The sequence below is a fragment of the Elgaria multicarinata genome, chromosome 1 (assembly GCF_023053635.1).
Source record: "Elgaria multicarinata webbii isolate HBS135686 ecotype San Diego chromosome 1, rElgMul1.1.pri, whole genome shotgun sequence".
Lineage (NCBI taxonomy): Eukaryota > Metazoa > Chordata > Lepidosauria > Squamata > Anguidae > Elgaria > Elgaria multicarinata.
The window spans coordinates 93582669-93605765 of record NC_086171.1 but is presented as its reverse complement, the minus strand read 5'-3'; the positions used below and the strand labels follow the sequence as shown (position 1 = coordinate 93605765).

Genomic DNA, 23097 nt, shown 5'->3' with positions numbered 1-23097 from the left:
ACGATGGAATCCCCTTATCTCTGATTAGAGATTGGAGATAATACAGAGGTTCTTCTGCGTGGTCTCTGTGCATCACACACTATGGGCTTCTGCGCCTGCGCAGGACCAGTGTCAGGAGCTTCAATAGCTGAGTATGACTTTTAGCGGGATCCCCGCCGACCATCCGACTGCGCATGTCCAGGGGGTCCCGCCATGCTCCTCAGTTCTCTTTCGACCATGCTGCTACCAGCATGTCCGGAGCTTCGCTCGTCTTCAAAGAGAATATTTAACTGAGATTTCGTACATTCTTACCTCTATCCGTATTCTTTATCCTTCCTTCTTTCTTCTCCCTTTCTTCTCCCTAAAAAAAAACAAAAAAACCACAACACTGTTCGTCTTCCTATTCTTACTTTCGTTTTCCATTCTAATGTTGGACTCTAACAAAGGCCCTTTTAAAAGATGCCTTTCCTGCAATGGAACGGTCCCTCTTTCTGATGGACACTCCTTGTGCCTCTTATGTTTGGGCGAGTCGCACATCGTTGAAGCCTGTTTGTGCTGCATGAAGCTATCCAAACAGTCTCGATGTAATAGAGCTGATCGACTGAAGGCTCTACTTTGGAAAAAGGGCCTTGAATCAGTTCATGAACCAATTCCGCAGGCCTCGACATCGACTGCCCAGCCCCTATCTCCTATCATGGAACAACGGGCACCTACGGGCAGGAAATCCCATACCCTTGTATTAGCTAAAAAGCTCTCAAAAAGGGCAAGGGACCATAAGGCGGACAACGGAAAGCAAAAGAAAAAACCTCGCCGAGAAAAGGAGCTGCGCCCTCCGTCTCGCCCTCCAACTCCACAGTCGCAACCGATACCGTCGGTACCGTCGCCTCCGCCGCCACCGACATCACCGCCACTGGTACGCCACATCACCGTACCGTTGCCTACGGCATCGATGTCAGAGGGTGAACTCCGGGACTCCCCGTTATCATCTAGAGCCATCCCATTGGCACAACCAATTCCACAACCTTCCGAGCAACAGGTTTCTACTCAAGCGGCCACTCACCCTCCTTCGTACAGGTCACGTTCTCCACTCCGTGACTGGGCTCCGATTCCAATTGGTCCATGTTAGGGCCTCACGACTCGTATCATCGTCGAGATCGACAACCTGGCCGCTGTCGTGACCAAGAGTTCACCACGGCATATCACCGTTCTCCATACCGCGAAAGACCAGTTCCGCGCTCGCAATCTCCACCGCCTCCGCCGGTACCTCCTAGGTTTGCATCATAGAATCATAGAATAGCAGAGTTGGAAGGGGCCTACAAGGCCATCGAGTCCAACCCCCTGCTCAATGCAGGAATCCACCCTAAAGCATCCCTGACAGATGGTTGTCCAGCTGCCTCTTGAATGCCTCTAGTGTGGGAGAGCCCACAACCTCCCTAGGTAGCTGATTCCACCGTTGCACTGCTCTAACAGTCAGGAAGTTTTTCCTGATGTCCAGCCGGAATCTGGCTTCCTTTAACTTGAGCCCATTATTCCGTGTCCTGCACTCTGGGAGGATCGAGCATCGTTACAACGTTCCCAACAAATACAACAATGATCAACGCAGATCGCCTTCTCCTTCCGACAATGACTATCAATCGGATTTGTCTTCGGTCGTATCGGTACCGAGATCAGTACCATCACCAACTGACGCCGTCGACACAACTGAACACGCGTCTCCTTCCGACGATACCGATCATTTTACGGAACAAATCCTTCGCATGGCCCCAATCCCTTGGCATAGATGCTCAGCAACCATCTGATGACATTTCTGACCCTATTTTTGACTCCGCTTATCCGGATAGTACACCTCCGGTATTGATACCACTCTTCCCGAGACTCCTGCATATTGCTCGACAGTCCTGGAAGACACCAACCACTCTCGGTACCGCATCTAGGCGACTCGAGAGTCTCTATAGGGTGCAAGAGAAGGACGCCTCCTTCCTTTTTAGCCACCCTAAACCTAACTCCGTGATTGTTGAGTCCTCACAGGGTCATTCCACTAAAACCCACACTACACCTTCCGATAAGGAATCTCGTCGACTCGACATAATAGGCAGACGGTTATATTCATCTGCGGCTCTGACTATTAAGGTAGCCAACTATACCGCCCTCATGGCGCGCTACCAGATATTTCTCTGGGACAAAATGGCCTCTCTGACATCACACCTTCAAGGTGACCAAAGGGAACTCGCCCAGCTTTTCCACGCCGAGGCGGCTAAAATTTCCTGTCTCCAACTCAACGCTTCTCGTCATTTGACCGACTGCGCCTCCAAGTCTATGATTGGTTCCGTCGCCATGCTTGGCTTCGTGCTGCCGGTTTGACCCCTGAAACCCGCTCAAGAATCGAGGACCTTCTGTTTGATGGTGAGGGTCTATTCAATTCCACCACCGACGAAGCGATGGATACCATTCTAAAAGCTCATGGCACGGAAAATGGGAATTTCCCAACCCTCTTTCCTTCCGTCTTATAAAAGAAAGTGGCATCGCCCACAAACCTCCTTTTCATCAAGGTACCAACACCATCAGCAACATCATCATCATGACAAATTCAATTGTTACCAGCAACAATTCAACCAAGAAAATTCAGAATGACCACATTGGCTTACATCTTTCCCCTTCTTCGGGAAAACCACTGGTTCACCTCCGTCGATCTAAGGGACACATATTTCCACATTGCAATTCACCCGTCCCATCACAAACTCCTCCGTTTCGCCATCGGAACCGACGTCTTTCAGTTTACAGTTCTTCCCTTCGGACTCTCCTCTGCTCCAAGGGTATTCACAAAGTGTATGGCACCGGTGTGTGCACATCTTCGCACCCAAGGAATTACAGTTTTTCCTTATCTCGACGACTGGCTTTTGACGGCTCCATCTTCCTCAACAGCCCGCCGAGACACCACATACACCCTCGACCTTCTCGCCTCTCTAGGCCTCTGTGTCAACAACGAAAAGTCGAACCTCCTTCCCTCCCAACGCATCTCTTTTATCGGAGTCGACATAGACTCAGTAACCTCCACAGCATATCTACCTCAATAAAGACTACTTACCCTCATCGCTCAAACACACGCAATTCGCTGTCGACCTTCTCCAACCGTCTGGACAGTCCAACGCCTCCTCGGCCTCATGGCATCCACTGTAGATGTCGTACAGTGGGCGTGCCTACGAATGCGCCCTCTTCAAGCATACCTCATACGCTCCTACAACGGCACAACCGATCCACGTCGTACTCACCTCATCATTCCACCAGACGTTCATTCCTCCCTACTGTGGTGGACTCAAGCACGCAATCTCCGTCAAGGCATGCCCTTTCGACAACCTCAACCAGACATCACAATTACAACTGACGCGTCCAACCTCGGTTGGGGCGCCCACACCGATCACTTCAACACCCAAGGTCAATGGTCTACCAGCGAGCGCAAACTGCATATCAATGCCCTTGAACTCTTAGCGGTATACAAAGCAATCATCACTTTCGAACCGAACATCCAACACAAGCACGTCCTGATCCTGTCCGACAACACCTCAGTCGTATGGTACCTTGCAGTATGGATCACCCAGACAATCCAACTTGCCTACCAACTGCAAAATTTACCTATACCTAATCATCTGACAGCACACTCCACCAGAGGCATTGCCACCTCTATGGCTTTTTCCAGAGGAGTCCCACTCCAAGAACTTTGTAGAGCGGCCACTTGGTCGAAGCCCTCTACTTTCATCAGACACTACCGACTAGATGTCAGAGCCAGAGCTGACTCCAATTTCGGTAGAGCTGTCTTATCTTCACTTCTGTGACATCAACGCGACCAACGAGACTACCCTCATCCGGTAAGTCAGCTTGCTATTCGCCCATAGTGTGTGATGCACAGAGACCACACAGAAGAAATGCAGGTTGCTTACCTGTAACTGTAGTTCTTCTAATGGTCATCTGTGCATTCACACAACCCACCCACCATCCCCTCTTGTCTCGTTCAAGCTTGAGGTATACTGCATTATAATGTGACACCTGTCACACACACATGTATTTGTTCTTCCTGCTTGAGCATATACATAGACATATATATATATACACACACACACACACACACACATACACATTATTATGCGGTATACATATATGTATAGCTATCCTTGGTTCTATTGACGCGAGGAACTGAGGAGCATGGCGGGACCCCCTGGACATGCGCTGTAGGATGGTGGGCGGGGATCCCGCCAAAAGTCATACTCAGCTATTGAAGCTCCCGACACTGGTCCTGCGCAGGCGCAGAAGCCCATAATGTGTGATGCACAGATGACCACTAGAAGAACTACGGTTACAGGTAAGCAACCTGCATTTCCTCTCCCCCACTTTCTACCCAAGCCTTCAGGCCTGATAAGACGGAAAACTTGTGGGTGAGCATTTCTCAGTTCCAGAACTTAGGTAGTTTCCCAGTTCTTGATGGGGTTGTTTTCCTCTTAAAGCAGGAGTGCAGAACCAAATCTTGCCTTCCTGGATTCCCAGTGTGGTTATCTGGGCTTCCCAAGATGGCCAGGTCCCCTACCCCTGGCTCCATCCCCTTCTCCCCAGCCACTGATTGTTTAGTGGTTTCTTGCCTTTGTGGAGTTTTTCCCCATTCTAAAAAGTTTAAATGCCTCTTCGACAGCTTAGTTACTGGCAATAAAAGCTTTAAGCTGAAATAGGCTAGGTTTTTTTTTTTTGGTATTTTGTCCCTTTGCCTTTGGCCTTGGCTACTATTGAAATTTGGCCCCCAAGAGCTTTTCTGAAATGGAATTTGGTTCTCAAGCTGAAAGAGGTTCAATATCCTGCCTTAAAGGAGTAGATTCATAGTTTGGAGGGTGGGATCCATGTTTGTCACTGGACGCTTAAGTGACCTTGGTGGCTAGGATGCTTTTTAATAAGTTCGGCTGTGCCTATTCCTGGAAAGAGACAGTTTGGTCACAGCAACTCATGCTTTAATAAGTTCTACACTGGATCATTGCAACACACTCTGTGTGTGGGATGCTCTTCAAGTCAGTTTGAAAGCTGCAGCTAGTGGCTAAAGTGTTGGTCTGGGAGTCGGGAGATATGGGTTCTAGTCCCCACTCGGCCATGGAAGCTCACTGGGTGACTATGGGCTAGTCACAGACTCTCAGCCCATCCTACCTTACAAGGTTGTTGTTGTGAGGATAAAATGGAAAAGAGGAGGATTATGTATGCCACCTTGGGTTCCTTGGAGGAAAAAAGGAAGGATATAAATGTAAAAAATAAATATGTAGTGGCTAGAATGCTTAGTGGAACAGCCTACCATGCACATATTACACCAAAGCTGAAAGAATTGCAGCAGCAGCCTATTCGCTACCAAACTGAGTTCTAGGTTTTGTAGTTGACGGGCCAGGCTGTTTGGGAGAATACTGCCTTCCATATAATTTGCTGAGCTTGTCATCAGCCCTCCTAGTCTATAATTTCAGTAAGTAAATAAAAATAAATATGTATGTATAGTTTGATTATTTTTAGTACTTTAAATTGTGTTATCTGCTTTGTGATGGTTTATCTGAGAAGTGGGGTATAAATCTATTAAATAAACAAAACTCCTTAAAAAAAAAAGAAACAACAAGTTTTCAGGCTTCTAGTTCAGTGCCATGGCTTGTTGATGACCCACTGTTTTCCCCGTACCCCATCAACATAATGGCCTCTTCAGCCAGTGCCTCTGAAGATTCTATTCATGTTTATAGCAGAAAGTTCTCAGCAGTTTAAATCCCACAATTCCATTCTCAACCTCAAAACTAGTTGTCTTAGTAACATTGCATATTATTCACCAATTCTCAAAACCCTGGTCAAAAATTAGAAAAACAAGTCTGATTTATACAAATTTGAGAGATACAAATAAGATTGCACCTTTTATTGGGTCAGCAGACATTAATCTAAGAGGATGAAGTCTTTTGAGCTACACAGGATTTTATATCAGGCAGCATTTAGAAGATTTTGAGTGCAATTCATAGCCTGTTAAGTCAGTGGAGAAACCTCCCCATCAATTGTAATGAATAAGAATAGTATGTTTCCTGCATAATGCTAGGTATTCTCTGAAAACATCAACACTGAACACCATGCAGTATTATTTAGGACTATGTTAGGTAAAATTATTAAGAATTTGTTTTTTATTTTCAATTTGATACTTCAGCTGCAGCATATTCAACTCAATTAGCCATCCACACCCTCCAAATTGCCTCAACACCCTTTGGACTATCCAAGATTGTCAAAATTAGAAATGGTTTGTTGAATCTTCTAGATTTGTGTTAAGGAATCAAGAGGGTTTTTTGCTTTTTTTTTTTTAGTTTGAGAAAGTTGAGCTTTGCTTCACATATGGAGCCTAACAGCTGTATTTGGGGCTGATATGATTTGCATCCCAGAAGAAAAGAATGAACAAATTTATAATGACGAAGGACAAAATACTATCTTAACATGACAGATGAATTATTTTATATTTTTCAGACTGAATCAGCTCTTGCTAAGAATTACCCTGGGAAGAAGGTGTCCAGTACTAACAACACTCCAATTCCAAGACTGACATCAAATCCATCTAGAGTTGATCGTTTAATTGTGGATCAGTTACGAGAACAAGCCAGAGTGAGTTATTTCAATGCTAAAATACCATATTTTGACTGGGTTTTATAAGCACCTCCAGATGCAAGTCATGGTTGGCCCTGCTGTTCCCCAAATTGGCACATATATTGCTTCGATGTTGCCTCTCCTGGACATCAGAACTCTGACCCTAGCTCAGGAGACCTCAATCTTTATGGGTCAGTGAACACATTTGGAATTTTGAGAGAATGTCATGGGCGTGCTAACAAAATGGCTGCCATGATGGGCTTCACCACTCACAAAATACTACTAGCGAGACTAAAACAAAAGTAACTTGCCAAGAACCTGAGTACAAAGCAGAGGTACTAAGCTAAAAAACACTAAAAACACTCTTCAAAACCCCAATAAAGGTGGTGCTGGAGGGCATAATTTCATTCTGCAGCATGTCAGCCTCCAATAATAATGATGATGATGATGATGAGGTAAAAAAATCTAATCACGAAAGGCAGAGGGTTTGGTGGGTGTCAAGACAGGTGTCAGTAGGATATTGGTGCCCATGGACAACATGTTGAAAACCTAGCCTTAGATATTCCAAGCAGAAGGCAAGAGTTTTTTCTAGTGGCTGACGGTGGCCCCACTCACTCCAATAGGCAGGCTTTTTTTCTTTTACTCTGACTGGGTTCGGATGACATGATAGTCAACGATGGTTTAAATAGTCAGCTGTTGCTTAAATAGTCAGCCGTTGAGTATTGTGTCATCTGGCGAGACTTTTTCATACTATCATAGAATCATAGAATAGCACAGTTGGAAGGGGCCTACAAGGCCATCGAGTCCAACCCCCTGCTCAATGCAGGAATCCACCCTAAAGCATCCCCGACAGATGCTTGTCCAGCTGCCACTTGAAGGCCTCTAGTGTGGGAGAGCCCACAACCTCCCTAGGTAACTGATTCCATTGTCACACTGCTTTAACAGTCAGGAAGTTTTTCCTGCTGTCCAGCTGGAATCTGGCTTCCTTTAACTTGAGTCCATTATTCCGTGTCCTGCACTCTGGGAGGATCGAGAAGAGATCCTGGCCCTCCTCTGTGTGACAACCTTTCAAGTATTTGAAGAGTGCTATCATGTCTCCCCTCAATCTTCTCTTCTCCAGGCTAAACATGCCCAGTTCTTTCAGTCTGTGGTTGGTTATTTGGCTGAAATAACCAATGCAAATAACCAACGCTGTGCAGAGTTGACTATTTGCACAAACGTTGGTTATCATGTCATGTGGCAGGTACCATTGGTTATTTCACGTAACTGCAGAATCACGTAGCAAGAGCGGCAGAAACCCCTGCCACTCCTGCCCAGCAGGACACCATTGAAATGTGCCAGTGAGCCCAATTGTGATGGGGTCGGGTCCCCTTTATTTTTAATATACCTGGTCCCATTATTTTTAATATTCCCTGTCATTCCCCCCCCCCCCCAGGCTTCTGAGAACAACAAGAAGAAGGCAGGATCCTCTTCTGCCTGGTTGCGGGGACATCCGAAGGGATCGTTCCACTGGGGCACCCCTTTCCTCCCCACCCTATACCTCCGTGTCTCCAAGGAAGCTGTATTCTACAGATCAGGGGAAAGGACTTTTCCCATGGCTTGATATTTAAAAATCAAGCCGTGGGAGAAATCCCCCCCATCTGTGGGAAATGGCTTCCTTAAAGGTAGGGAAGTGTGGGGCAGGGGAAGAAAGGGGTACTCCAGTGGGGGGACCCTTTTGGGTATTCCCATACCCCAGCACAAAGGAGGATTCTGCTGGAAAGTGGGTCTTTAAAATCCTTCCTCCCACCCACCCTGTTCTGATGCACCCCATTTCTTCTGCGGAAGCAGGGATGCCACGCATGGGAGCAGGGTGGAAGTGGGTGCGAGTAACCCCTCCCACCCTTCCCCATGCCTGGCACCACAGAAGAAATAGGGCACTTCCCCAGCTTCCCGAAGGGATCTCTCTCTCCACCTTGCTTTTGAGAGCTGTCAAGAGCAGCACACAGAGACAGAGATCGCAAGGAGGAACCAGCGCTGCTATTCATTGGGAAGGCAGAGGGCGGGGAGCGGGGTGGGGGCTGAGCTAGTCGATGCACTTCGGTAACCCTTCAGACACATCTCTAATCTGTGCTCCAGGGAGACAGCATACCTGGTGAGTCCATGGGTCTTCACGACACACTTGGGTTTCAGTTCCACACTGCAGGGAGTCTCCCACGACTACTCTTCTCTTCTTTTTGGTCGACCAACCTTTTGCCTCTTGTTCACTGTTGCATGGTGACTCCTGTAATTCTTCCTCTGCAGACTGTCCTCCAGTCTCAGCCTCCAGTAGCTGAAAGCGGTTGCTTAACTCTAATGGTTCCACTGGTGCAGAATGTCTTCTAGTTCTTCTGCTCCTAATTGTCACTCTTTTCCAGGAGGTTTCCTCACGTCAGCATACTCCACTTCTGCTGGCTGATGCTCTTCAATCTCTTGTACTTCTTGTTGCTGTTGCAGTTCCACCGTTCTAAGAACTCCTTGTCTTCTCTTATTCCTTGGAGGGAGGCCAACAACAATCAACAGCGATCAGGCCACTGATTGCTGAGAACAATCAGCAACCAGGCCCCTTCCCCTTCAGGCCCTGCAGCAACTCTCACCATACATCCCTTCACTTTTTCACTCAGGAGCACATGGCCTCTTTGAATTGGCAGCCTCCTGAATTTCCTTGAGGCCTCTCTTCTCCCCTTTGCCTTGGTCTCCTCTTCCCCTACATTCCCCCTGTCAAAGTCCTGTTTGCTCCCCGTTCGCTCGCTCTGATCGCTCTCTCTCTCTCTGGGAGCTGGCTTCCTTTTCTAGCTTCTAGTTCAGCTGAGCCAGCTGCTTCTGCTCAGCTCCAAGTCAGGATAAAAGCCGTGTTTGGGGTTTACATAAGCTATGGCACAACTCCTTTGGGTTCTCTGAGCATTGCAGCTAAAACTGCATTAACCGGTTAAATGCAAGCCCTGTCCAGTTACTGGAGACGTGGGTAGTGGGCCCAAATCTACTGTGCTATCTTTTCATGCACAGCCATCACCTCTAAGCGGGATGTCCATTCTGAAGCTGGATTTTGGGGGTGTAGAAATGGGGGACACCCTCTCCCATCGACAGGAATGGTGTCCAGGGTGGGAGGCCAGGGTGGTCCTCAAGCAATACATTGCCCCATGATTCACAGAATGCAGCACGTCACAACATCAGGAATTATGTCAGATTGAACGTCAAGAAGCATGTAAAGAGATATCCAGTGTGCTTTCGTACTCAACAGGCATTCGTGCGTGGCTATAGTAGTAGTTGACGTTTCTCTGAAAGGGAGTCCAGTAAGACGCAATCAGCCACGGTTGAAGGGCAAAGGCCTGTTCAGCCCATGGCAAGCTTCTCAGCAAGTGTGGAGTTCCAAAAGATGGCAGTATCATGGCTTCTCCTAGAGTTACTGGCAAACATATCCAGAAACCTCCCCTTCGCATCTACCAGCGTCTTCAGAACCATGCTGTAGTAGTGCTTTTGATTGTAGTATTTATCACTCTACGCAGGGAGGGCAAGGATACGCATGTAGGTAGAGTCCAGTGCCCCTACTGCCCACGGGAAGCCCAGTGCACAGAATTCACAATTTTTTTCCTTCTCGTCATCGACCCTGATCACATCTTCATGTCGGATATGGGTGAAAAGAATTTCCTCTCCGGGTGGAGACATAGCAGAGTATGCAGCGTAGAGGCGGGTTCAGAGAAAGCAAAATAAGCCACAGAGATAACACACAGCAACAGTATTTTCTTCAGCAACGGTTTACTGAGTTAGAAGGCATAGAAGATCAGATATGTACAATATATTACAAAATACTCACACAAAACGTCATGTTCACACAGGAGAGAGAATACATGCACTATACAGAAGACTTATATACAGAATAGTATCTCTCTCTATCAATTTCCAACTACTCAATCAATCAGCCACACTTGTCAAGTCGTTAACCAATTAACCAATTAACTCTGACCTTTTAAAGTGGCTGATGCAACTCATTGCAATAGCTTGGGTGACAGTAAAAATCCAATCCCGGACACCCCTTCATTTTTATTAGGCCAATAGTTTCAATATTTATACATACACAGCAAAAAAACAATTTGCACCATCCAGCTTTTTTTCCTTGAAACCTAAAGTTTCACATAGCTCTGTATGTCTCACCATTTCCATAGACTTCCAAGTCTGCCACATTACTTTATTTTCACAATACACAAAGTTAATAGCCAATGGAACTCTCTGCCACTTTTTCAAGACATCACATGAGCATATGGGTTTAACTCACTTTCATCACAAAAATAAGCACTCCACCACTGTTCTTCTTTCTTATTTACAGATGAAACCTTTTATTTCTTAGATTGGGGTTTACTTTTTACAAGAAAAGTTTGATCAGAGAAACATTCCGGTGCAATTCCTTTTGTGGAACGATTGGACCTTCTAAGTAACTGAGTTTCCTCTTGCCCTGCCCCCACAGCCTCCTGCTCCTGGCTGCTATCTGCTGGCTTAGCCTCAGCACATTCCTTTACCCCTTCAGGCTTTGTTTAACCCCTTGGGTTCTGGAATTTCCTGCTGCTTGCTATCTGGCAACTCTGCTGGCTTAGCAGACACAGTTAACTTCTTAACTGCTGGAACTTTTGCATTGCTTTTTAAATCCATTAACACACTTGGATTTGAATGAATCCCCCCCCCCCCCAAATCCTGTTCAAAGAATTGTTCAGATTTTGATATTAGGATTTTGCCATTTTCTTGCAAAAACCTCCAACTGGTCTCCTGATATGCAACAAACCTGAGTTTTACTGCTTTGATGCCTCCTTTGCGTCTTAAACTTAAAGGAATATTTACTGCAGCAAAACTTCCCCAAATTCTGACATGATCTAACCTTGGTTTCCTATCATGCATCAAATAATAGGGCGTACTGTTAATCACACTGCTCCAAGTCAGATTACACAATACATTGGCAGCCCTAAAAGCTTCTGCCCACAGCCCTTTTTGTGCACCACTGTCTTCCATTAGACAATCTTTCTTACTTTGGAGATAGCCAGTCCTTCTTTCTACCACCCCGTTCTGCCAAGGCGTTTTTGCATTAATAAATTTATGCTTAATTCCAAGTTTATCACAAAACTTTTGAAAATCATTGGACACAAATTCCCCTCCACGGTCACTTTGCAGAACACGTACTTGGGATTTAAAGAATCTTTCCACGTATCTTAACCAAGATTTTAAAGATTTCAAACAATGACTTTTCTTCTTGAGAAAATAAACCCAAGAATACCTGGAAAAATCATCCACCAATACAAATGCATATTTGGCCCCACCAAGACTTGTTGGAAAAGGTCCACATAAATCAATGTACACTAAATCCAATTTTTCTTTTGCTCTCCAATCCCTGGACTTTGGAATATTAGCAATCTTTGATTTAGTCATTTTGCATATAGCACAATCAAGAAATTTGTCACAGCTTTTCAGTTTAAGCCCTTCAGTACACTCAACAGTTTTATTAAGTGCCTTAAAATTAATATGTCCCATTCTCCTGTGCATCAAATGCACACAGCCATCATGAGGTGGTAAGTTGCTGGCCAAACGATCTGTCTGCGCCACGCACGGCATTTCCCCTTCATCTCCTGGCTCCATGTGGAAAAGACCGTTCTTCTTCACTGCCGTTCCTTGCACCACTCCGTCACGCTCCACAAAACATCTGTCTCCCACGAACTTCATCGTGAAACCGAGCTCCGTCAGCGTTGACACCCCAAGCAGGCAATACTTTAACTCCGGCACAAATAGAACATCCGCCAGCCTCATCCTCAAAGAATTCACAGTGCAGGTTCCCTTGCCAACAACTTTGGCAACACGCCCGTCTGCCAGACTGACTTCCTTTAAAGATGTTTTTTCCACTTGATTGCTTATTGTTCGGCTACAAGCAGAATCTATTAACCATATTCCACCACGCTTATTGGACTCTCCACCTGAAAGAAAACAAACTTTCCCTTCTTGGACTTCCACACAAGAGGTATCAGGCTTTAGATTCACACGGCATTCATATTTCATATGCCCCAGCTTGCCACAACGATAGCACTTTGGCTTAGATTTTCTCTCTCTCCTTTTGCCACCGACAGAAACACTTCCAGCTGCTTCTCCTCTCGGCAATGTGTTAACTCTTTCCTCTTCAGCCAATTTACGATCCTGGACTTCAGCAGCGCTCCTTTCAAGCCTTTTCTGCTCTTCTCCAAGCAATCTCCCATAGACATAATTCAACGTCAGATTTTGCACTGGAATATTCTCAAGAGTTGTCACTAACACATCATAAGATTTTGGCAAACTTGACAAGATAATATAACACATGTTTTCATCAGATAATCGCATACCACTGGCACTTAGCTGGTTAAAGCATTCTCTCATCGTTTGCAAATGCTTTGTCATGCTTCCGTTCTCAGCCAACCTAGCACGATAAATCTGCCTCGTCAAGGTAATTCAATTCCCAGCCGTTTCCCTCACGTATACGGCTTTTAGCTTGGTCCAAATCACATTGGGAGGATCAGAGCGATCTATGTAAGACAATTGGTCATTACGCAAACATAAAACAATCATTGCTTTGGCACGTTTCGCTTGCCGATCCCATTCGCTCTGGTTGTCTCTCTCCAATGCTTCCGGACGTGGATTAGCAACCGCATACTACAGACCGTCTTTTTTCAAAGCCATTTCCATTTTAAAAGACCATGCTAGGTAATTGACGTCCGTTAACAGCTCCATAGGAACGTTTGTACCCACGTTTTGAGCCATCTCTCCAATCTTCTCTCCGCTTGACTCTCCTTCTTCCGACCAGCTCTGAGTTCCAGAAACCTCGGTTTTAAAGTCGGCGTCCGCCTTATCCTCACCGCTCAGCATCCAGACCACCGCACCAACTCCTTAAGGCAAACAGCCTTACCAGCAAGTCGGCTTCCATGGCTTGTCCTAGCTGATTCCTGCTGAGAAACACTCACTGTTTTCCTGCTGTTAAATCTCTTTCCAGGCAACCGCTCTCTGTCTTCCACAGCCTCAGCTCTCACTGCTCAGCTCACAACAGTCTGGGTCTCCACAGCCTGGGACTCCGCGGCCTGGGCCCATAACTTGTCGGATATGGGTGAAAAGAATTTCCTCTCCGGGTGGAGACATAGCAGAGTATGCAGCGTAGAGGCGGGTTCAGAGAAAGCAAAATAAGCCACAGAGATAACACACAGCAACAGTATTTTCTTCAGAAATGGTTTACTGAGTTAGAAGGCATAGAAGATCAGATATGTACAATATATTACAAAATACTCACACAAAACGTCATGTTCACACAGGAGAGAGAATACATGCACTATACAGAAGACTTATATACAGAATAGTATCTCTCTCTATCAATTTCCAACTACTCAATCAATCAGCCACACTTGTCAAGTCGTTAACCAATTAACTCTGACCTTTAAAGTGGCTGATGCAACTCATTGCAATAGCTTGGGTGACATTGAAACTATGGACAATAAAAATCCAATCCCGGACACTTCAATGTACAGCTCATTCAGAACACGAACAGTGTCATGGAAAATTTCACAGCCACTCAATTTCACAACCCCGAAGATGGTTGAAAGGGGAAGGTAGCCCATGTTGAAAGCAACTTGAAAGCCAAGGCAACAGTCCACTAAAATGCAGCTGTGCGTTACCATGTTTTGTCTGCAAAATCAGGGTGATCTCGGCCACTATCAGATCAAAGGTAATGCGGAAGCTGCCTCTGAAGCGCTCATCATCCCAGTCAGATAAATCCTGCATCTCTGTCCAAACAGCCTGGGTGTGCGGAAGGACCCATCGGTGGACCACAATGCGCTGTTCCAACAGGCCTGTCACCATTGCAGAGATCCTGTTGTTGGAGTCCACAAATGCACTAGCTGCCACCATCCATGCTGTCACACTCACCCTTTTGTGGGTGCAACAAGGCCTGAATGAATCCAGGAGTGCTGCCATGGCTGCAGCAGATTCAGCCAAGTTTACGGTGGCATCACCAAAAAGTTGAAGGATGGGGTGAAGTGCACCCTCCCACTACCTGTTCCCAAAGCATGTCCTCCTCTCCCTCATCTGCAGCTTCACCCATGACTGCAGGAAGCAAAAGTTGGAAGGAAGCACCAATGGAAGCCTCCTTGATGTCCATTTCCAAAGGTGACTTGAGGGAGGTGGGTTGGGAGTGGGAATGCTGGGGAGGTTGGGATGGGATGGGGCATACACCAGCAGAAGAGGAGAGGAAGTGTCTGGCAAGAGGATTGGGTGAACAGAGGAGCATAGCATGGGAAATGGACTCCGGCCAGAGACATTTATGTCTGGTTACAAGCAGGGGTAGAGGGGAGGGGGGGAAAGGGGAGGTAAGGAGGGAGAGTCACGAAGACATGAGCATCAACAGCAGAAGCGGGCTAATAGCAAAGTGTGCATTGTCCAGGAGGCCTGCTCACACTCTCTAGATGCTCTTTGGGGGTGCAAGTGCACCAAGAGGCAGCACCACATTAATGGTATTTTCTCAAACTGGGGAGAAGTAATGAGTGGGGTACTGTAGGGCTCAGTCCTGGGCCCAGTGCTCTTCAAGTCTCATCCTGTTTTGTGCTGGGGGAATTACTCCAGTTACTCGCACACCACATGTGGATAGTGGGCCCAGATCCACTGTGCAATCTTTGCATGTGCCACCATCACACCTGAGCGAGATACCCATTCAGAAGCTGAATTTTTGGGGCGCAGGAATGGGCGGCATCCACTCCTGTCCACTAGAATGGCATTGCTGTCTGCACTGGGTCCCAGAAGGTCTGGGTGGTCCTCCAGCAATACATCCCACCGCAACTTGAAGATGTTATGCAGAATAAAGCAGGTCATGATAACGTCTGGAATAAGGTCCACTTCCACATCAAGAAGCATATAATTGGATCTCCAGCACGCTGTGAGACATCCTAAAGGATGCTCCTCAGGCAGCCTTGCATGGCTATGGTAGTAGTTGAAGTTTTTCTGAAGGGGAGTCCAGGGGGAGCAGTAAGGCGCCATCAGCCATGGTTGAAGGATGAACATCTGATCAGCTAGAACCAGGGGGCACATGGGATGGCCTAAAGAATCTGCCCGTGGCATGTTTATCAGCAAACAGAAAGTTCCAGAAGATGGCTGTACCATGGCTCGACCCAGACCCCCGGCGAAGACATTTGGAAACCTCCAGCTTGTGTCCACCATCACCTGCAGAACCTTGTTGAAGTAGTGTTTTTGGTTGTAGTATTTGTTGCTCTGTGCAGTGGCAGGAGGGCCAAGAATGTGCACCTCACAGTCCAGTGCCCCCACTGTGCATGGGCACCCCACTGAGTGGAATCCATGCATGTTTCTCTTCTTGTTGCTGACCCTGATGACATGTGCAAGGTACTGCTCCAGAGGGTGCTGGGGACCAAATCCAGGGCCTGGAGCAACAGGCAGTTACTGCTGTGGTGGCATATAACAGTAGCCAGGCATATAGGGAGGTAGCACCTGCCGTATGCACAGCCCCTTGGAATACCTCAGCTAAGGCCCTGAGTGCTTCTGTTTGACAGTTGACGGCAGTGGCACTAATGGCGTGCTGGGGGAATTGCACACTTTCTGGATGCCACGGAAAGTGCGCATTGCCAAGCGCCCAGCCAGGCCGGCTCCCAGAACCTATTACATGTACATTGATGGTGCTATATAAATAAATAAATAAATAAATAATAATAACCTATTGACCTAGGTTTCCACCAACATTGCATGTTGATCTATCATTTCTGTCTTTTACTATGCACATACCTGAAGAAAACTTTTTTGTTTCTTTTAGCATCCCTTAGCAGCTCATTCTCAGCTTTAGCCTTACTAATGCCATTCTTGCACCTCTGTGCTACCTTCTGTACTCTTCTTTTGTAGCATGGCATTCCTTACACTTTCTATATATGTCCTTTTTTTGCTTTCAAGGCATCTTGAAAGCTTTTTGTGGAGCTACTTTGTATATTTCTGCTGTTTTTACCATTTTTTCTTTGTTGGAATTATTTGTAATTGTGCTTTTAGAATTTCCTTTTTTAAAAACTCCCACCCAACTTGGACTCCTTTTCTCATTAGTCACTTGCCATGGTGTTCTGAGTTTATTAAAATCGGCTTTTCTAAAACATGTATGGCTACACTCAGCTTTTGCTTCCTTTAAAATCAAGAACTCAATTATGATGTGGTCACTTTCCTCTAGAGTTCCCATAATTGCCACTTTATCCACTAAGTCATCTCTATTCATCAGAATCAAGTCAAGGATAGCCGATCCTCGTTGCTTCCTCCACTTTCTGTCGGAAAAAGTTATCAGCCAGGCATGTCAGGAATTTCTTGGAGGGGCCATGTTTGGCAGAATTTGTCTCCCAACATTTATTGTGTTAATTGAAATCTACCATTACTACTACTCTGTATCTTCTTGAAACATTGGAAATTTGCTTTTCAAACGTTTGATCCTTGTCTTCTCCTTGCATGCCATGCATTTTGGCGGCCCATGATTCTGCCCTCATGCCTTCAAATGCCCAATTTTTTGTGAACCACCCAGAGAGCTCCGGCTATTGGGCGGTATAGAAATGTAATAAATAAATAAATAAATAAATAAATAAATAAGGGAGTCCTATTGAAAAATTGGGTCAAAATAAATAAATAGCTGCCTTCTGATCTAAAGTTCCCAATGAACAACAGGTTGTCTCCCTTCAGACAATTGTCTTGGATCTAGAAACACCCAGGGTTCTAGGCAGACATTTATGCTGCTCTAATTCCAGGGCCACAATATCTGAATAAAGCCACACAATGCCCCATACCAGTAGTTTGGTTTTATAAAGTTCATGGAGGGATGTCACTAACTCCCCCACCCCACCCCGATCCAGCAGAGCAATAAAAAAAGCATTAACCACCAGTGCAGTAACTTTTGTAGGAGCAGACCAGTATTTAGAGTTTTCAGTGGTCACGCCCAAATATTTATGAGTATGCTCCAGCAACTGGCTATCCAATTTCCATCAACATGTTTTTTCTTTTTCTTCCCAAACATCAGTATTTTAGTTTTGAAATAGTTAACTTGTAAAACTTCCCTAGCACAATATGAACATAAAGCTCTCAAAGGTCTATGCATTTGCAACTGGGTGTATGACAACAACAAAAATTGCATTGTTGGCATATAACAGAATGGAAGCACTCCTTTCTTTTAATTGGAGGGTGGGGACTCTATACCAGAAATAGGAAACTATATACAAATTAAATAAAAGTGATGGCAATGGGCACCCTGATGCACTCCCGACTTTTGTTAAACTCTCACCTGAAGCATACAACCCTTGAATTCTTGACAACCTATGATCCATATTTAAAAGAGCCAGTTTGTGCCAAAGATGAGATAGAGATATGGAATTGAAAGCAGCCTCAAAATCTACAAAGGCAGCATAGAGAGTGATGTAGCAGGGACATATATTTCTTAACCAGGTGATTCAGGAGGAAGCAGTGGTCAACTGTTGATCTACATTGGCAGAAACCTGCTTGTTCATCTGACAAAAAAAATTCTGAAACCACCCCGCTTTTTAACTTCTCAAGAAGGTGCTTCCCATATAATTTGCTGGCTAAGTCTCAGGGTCTTATAGAAAAATAGATCTTGGGGTCACTTGTAAGGAAAAAACTAATTTAACCAATCCATTAGGCAATATGATTGTTTCCTTGGTGATTATAGTTTTGATTGATAGATATATACAGGTGCTACGTTAATTTGTTATTCGTTCCTAAAACTAGCCACTAACTAAACCATTGCTGTAACTGTTGTAAACCGCCCAGAGAGCTTCGGCTGTGGGGCGGTATATAAATGTAAATAAATAAATAAACTAAATTAAGTTTCTGCAATACATTAAGACAGGGGTCCGTAACAGGGCTTCCAAGCATGCAGGTGTGTCCTTGAGGCCTTTAATTGCACCTTCATGGTGATTTCTTTGTATAGAAGATATGCCAGATTGGTTCATCCCTTGATGTTTTAGGAATTTTTTTTTATTTCCCCCCTCTTAAACCCTTTCCCTCATAGTCCACCAGTGCGAAGGATTTTATGTTTGTTTATTTTATTGCATTTTTATACCAGCCAATAGCTGAAACTCTCTGCAACCCTATGTTTACTTCTGAGGTCTTACTTCTGTTTACTCAGAAGTATGTCTCTCTCTGTTCAGTGGGGTTTACTCAAAGGTAAGCATGCATCTGATTTTAGAATGACTTGGATGTAAATGCAGTTGAAATCTATGAGATTTACTCTTGAGTAGGAACCAGCAGATATGTAGTTTATGAACTTGGAGATGCACAGCTTCGCATGATCAAAGGAAAGGAAAAGCGATCCTTCGTACTGGTGGACTAAGAGAAAAAGTTTTTTTTGGGGGGGGGGAATTAAAAATTCCTAAAAAGTCAAGGGATGAACCAATCTGATTCAGACTTAGAATGCTAAAAGCCCTTCTTAAGAGCTATCATTGTGCCAATTTTGATATCTATCTCTTTAAAACTTATGCAGATGTAAGAATTTTGGCTACCTTGGAGCAAAAGAGGGGACCTGACAATCTTTACAAAAGAAATTAGTTTAAATGATTGTTCATCTGCCCGTCCCTTTGAAACGAGCAAAACAAACCTTCTCTCCTGTAAACCTTTCCCAAGGGTTAGGGAGGGAGATTTCACTGGCTTAGTAGCACTCCAGGTGAGAAGATAAATGAGCTGAAAGAGCACAACAATGCATAGACATGAAAGTGCCCAGTGCTCAACTCATTAAGGAAGCAGAAGGGGAAACCGCAGGTGAAAACTGGATTAAAAAAGTAGGTGTGATGGACCTGTTGTGTTTCGGGTGATGGTGATGCGAGGGCATTTCCCATTCTCTCCCATGTCTGCCTGCTATGGCCGTTCAGTGGCACTCTGGATGTTGTTTGATGCATGTGGGGAGCACGTGCAAAGTTAAGGATTTAGCCGCATGCTCGTTCACATGCCCGTGCTATTTTTGTTCATTGTGTGTGCTTGATTTCTTGGCTCACTGGCTGCTCTACCCAGTTGGTTTGTTTGCTGTTTGTGGTGGTGGTGGGGCCATTATCAATTATTTGTTGATGTTTGGATGTTTGTATTTGTTTTAGTTATTTGTTATTAAATTATTTTATATTTGAAATATTTTGCAGTGTAGTCTTTGCCCCCCCCCAGCAGCCATTTTATGAGTACCCCCCCACATGGTGGCCATTTTGTCACTAGTACCCATGGCACTTTAGCAGGATTTCAAATGAAAGGTTGGGGCCTCTGCATTAGGGCTACAGTCCTAAACAATATACTATTAAAGTTAACCAAAATGTTAGGCTAATCACTGCCTGGATAGCATTAATTGAGTACCTCACATAAATCCCAAAAGGATATAAGACCAGATTTAGACCTGAAATCAATGGAGATCAAAGTTTTAGTTTGTCATTTTGCAACTTCGGTATTTAGTGGTACACATTTAGATAATTATTTAAGCGTGATTTTCACAAACTGTTTTGAAACTCTTTAGATTCAAAGACAGCTGGAATGGGGACATTGGGATGTCTGAAAAACACAAATCCAAAAGGATATAAGACCAGATTTAGACCTGAAATCAATGGAGATCAAAGTTTTAGTTTGTCATTTTGCAACTTCGGTATTTAGTGGTACACATTTAGATAATTATTTAAGCGTGATTTTCACAAACTGTTTTGAAACTCTTTAGATTCAAAGACAGCTGGAATGGGGACATTGGGATGTCTGAAAAACACAAATCCACCAGCAGTCTTGGATCATAGAAACTTGTTATTTCGTCATTTGAAAGCTTTCTGATGTTTAAGAACTTTCTAATTGTAGATTTACAACAAGGCCCTCACTGCTGACTTGACTTTATTGTTGCCTTTGGGAAAGTTCAACCTTTATCCTTGACTGTTGTAAACTGCTGCCACTTAATACTTGTAGGTTGTGACTCTGTTGGGAAAGATGGAACGTTTTCGAAGTTCTCCTCTTCATGCTAACATCTCTACTGCCCTTGATAAGCACCTGGAAGCAATTCACATTGTACAGTCCCGTAGAAAGGATGAAATTGTTAATGCTTCACATCGGCAAAGACAAGGAGCCCCCCGGTGTCAAGATGATAGAGGTACACATTTTAAAAATACTATTTTAATGGTTGTTCTCCAGTTGTAATAAGTTAGCTTCCTTTTCTTTTTCAGGCAGTGTAAGTATTCTGTCTCAAAGAAAAGGGTCACATTTAATATTGGTTGCAACTTACACAGTTGGCACAGAAGAAACATTTTTGTATTTTTAATACTAGATTTCCAAATTAGTGTTGGATTCAGCAGGGTTTCGCCAACATTTCTTCAGAGCAGTTGTTTATAAGACTAAAGTACCAACAAATATTAAATCTAGTGTGTACTGAAGCTGACTGCTAAGGCAATACCATTACAAACCACAAGGTTGTGCAGGCATTTCAGGGGTTTTAGTACTGAACATTGGTGCAAGATTCAGATTTGGAATGACTTACTGTAATGATTTCAGTCAGGATTTTTTCTGGAATTTAGGAGTGAACATAAATGGTATTGCATCATGTACCTCGACAAATATAAAATTATAGTCCCTGTTCCTTTCTGACCCATTATTTGAAATAATGGGTCAGCCCATGAGCCAGTTTTGGAGAAGCTCATGGGGCCACATTCCAGTGACCTGGACAACACCAGAGGCGAAGGGCCCAGAATACAAAAAAAATCGAGCATATTGGAGCTTAAGGGCGCAATCCTATCAGGATAGTCATAAAACTCAGAGGCTAAAGATTATCCAATGCAGAGAGGATAGAGCATAGATGGAATCCTCTCTTCCATGCTCTGTCCACCCTGCAATTCTCACTACACACTCGATTTCGAGGATCTAGCGGAGTACTTTTAGAGGGAGAGGAGCGAGCCTTAAGAGAGATCTTTCAGAATGGAGTGGGGAGGGGAAAGATGGGAAGCCCCCCCAATGATCGGTGGCTGGTGGGAAGGGGGCATGCCATCTGAGGAACATCAGATGGCTGGATTAGAACCCTAGGAGGGCCAGATTTGAAACAGCAGATTTGAAACAGCAGTCAGCGGCAGATTCTTCATTGGGTTAGTGACATACAAAATCACTACTCATATTAGGAAAAAATGAGGGGTTCCCCTTCACAAACTCCTTCAAGAGGTAAAAGAACTTGTTCTCATAATGTCTTCAGCCCTCACTAGTTACAAGGGACCTTCATAAAGCATTTAGTCTAGGTCAGGGTTGTGAACACTTTTTTGCCCAGGGGGCTAAATTCTAATATGGGAAGGGTCTCAGGGGCCACATTCCAGCAGTGGATGGGACTACGGGCGTAAGATGGGGCCAAGGGTAGAGAAAGCAAAGCTAGCAAGGCCATGTGTAGTTCTGACCAATTTGAACATTTTCCCACCAAGCATACAAGACACAGCCTAATTCTAAGCAAGTCTGCTAAGGAGGAAATATTAGTGCAACAGCTCTCATGCCTGCAAAGAGCACATCTAAATTATTTTGCGTGTTATTTAAAGATTAATTGCTTATAAACACTCCCTTACCACCAATCACTGAAAAATGCAACTTGTGGCAGGATGGAGAACCCTCAGGAGCCACATCCCTGCTCTAGGCCCTAACAACAGTAGGATTTCCTGAACTTCCATTATCTCTCACAAATTCTTATCTATTGATTGCATGGCTTATGGTATGCAAAATATTAATTAGCTCAGAAAAATATCAAGAATAATCTCAGAACTTCTTTTGTATGTAATTTGAAGTAATGGGTGGTTGGCCAAAGTGCAAATGTGAACTAAAGAGCTCCCTTTTATTACAGTAGATCTTTGAATGTGAGTTCTATTCCATTGAGATAGCGGTGGGTGGATAGGTATATTTGATATTTATGATTCAGACATCTTGTAGTTCAAGGTATCTTGAGCAAATGTCAGTGAAATTAACTGAAAACATGCGGTTTTGAGTCCTAAGTGGTAGGGGTTTTGAACAAGGCATAAGAGTTCATAAAGAGTTCTCTTCCCTGCCCCACAGATGTTTTTGCTCTTGCACTGGCTATTAAAGAGATGTGCATAGCAACACGCAAAGCTCGCACTACACTGTGGTGTGCTCTTCAGATGACCTTGCCAAAAACAACCTCTACTTCTGGACCTGTTGAAGTGGAAAAAGCTTTACAAGAGCTAGTACAGCCTGAACAGATGAATAACGGCAACCCTACGATCCAGAGAGGAGCAACAAAAAAAACCTGAGAAAAGAAAGATGAGACATGGATGTAGTATAGCACTGTACTAAAAAGTGTAAATGCTCTTTTAAAGCTTTTTGTCCAAATTAAAACTAAAGAGATTTTCCTATCCAAAATCCAGCACCTGATGAATTGCTGTTAACACAAGAAGCCTATGACGTTAGCAGCTCTCAGAATCAATATATAGATGAGACTGATTAACATGTTAGGTTAAA

General features: G+C 44.6%; 1 protein-coding gene across 1 annotated transcript in view; it reads left to right on the top strand.

Moving 5' to 3' along the window:
• Positions 1-22889, top strand: part of MEIOC (meiosis specific with coiled-coil domain) — a 50206-nt gene extending 27317 nt beyond the window's left edge. The window contains exons 6-8 of the mRNA XM_063127950.1: positions 6484-6618; positions 20569-20749; positions 22675-22889. Of these exons, the coding sequence (XP_062984020.1) occupies positions 6484-6618; positions 20569-20749; positions 22675-22889 (531 nt within the window). The remainder of the gene's footprint in view (positions 1-6483; positions 6619-20568; positions 20750-22674) is intronic.
• The last annotated feature ends 208 nt before the right edge of the window (positions 22890-23097 follow it).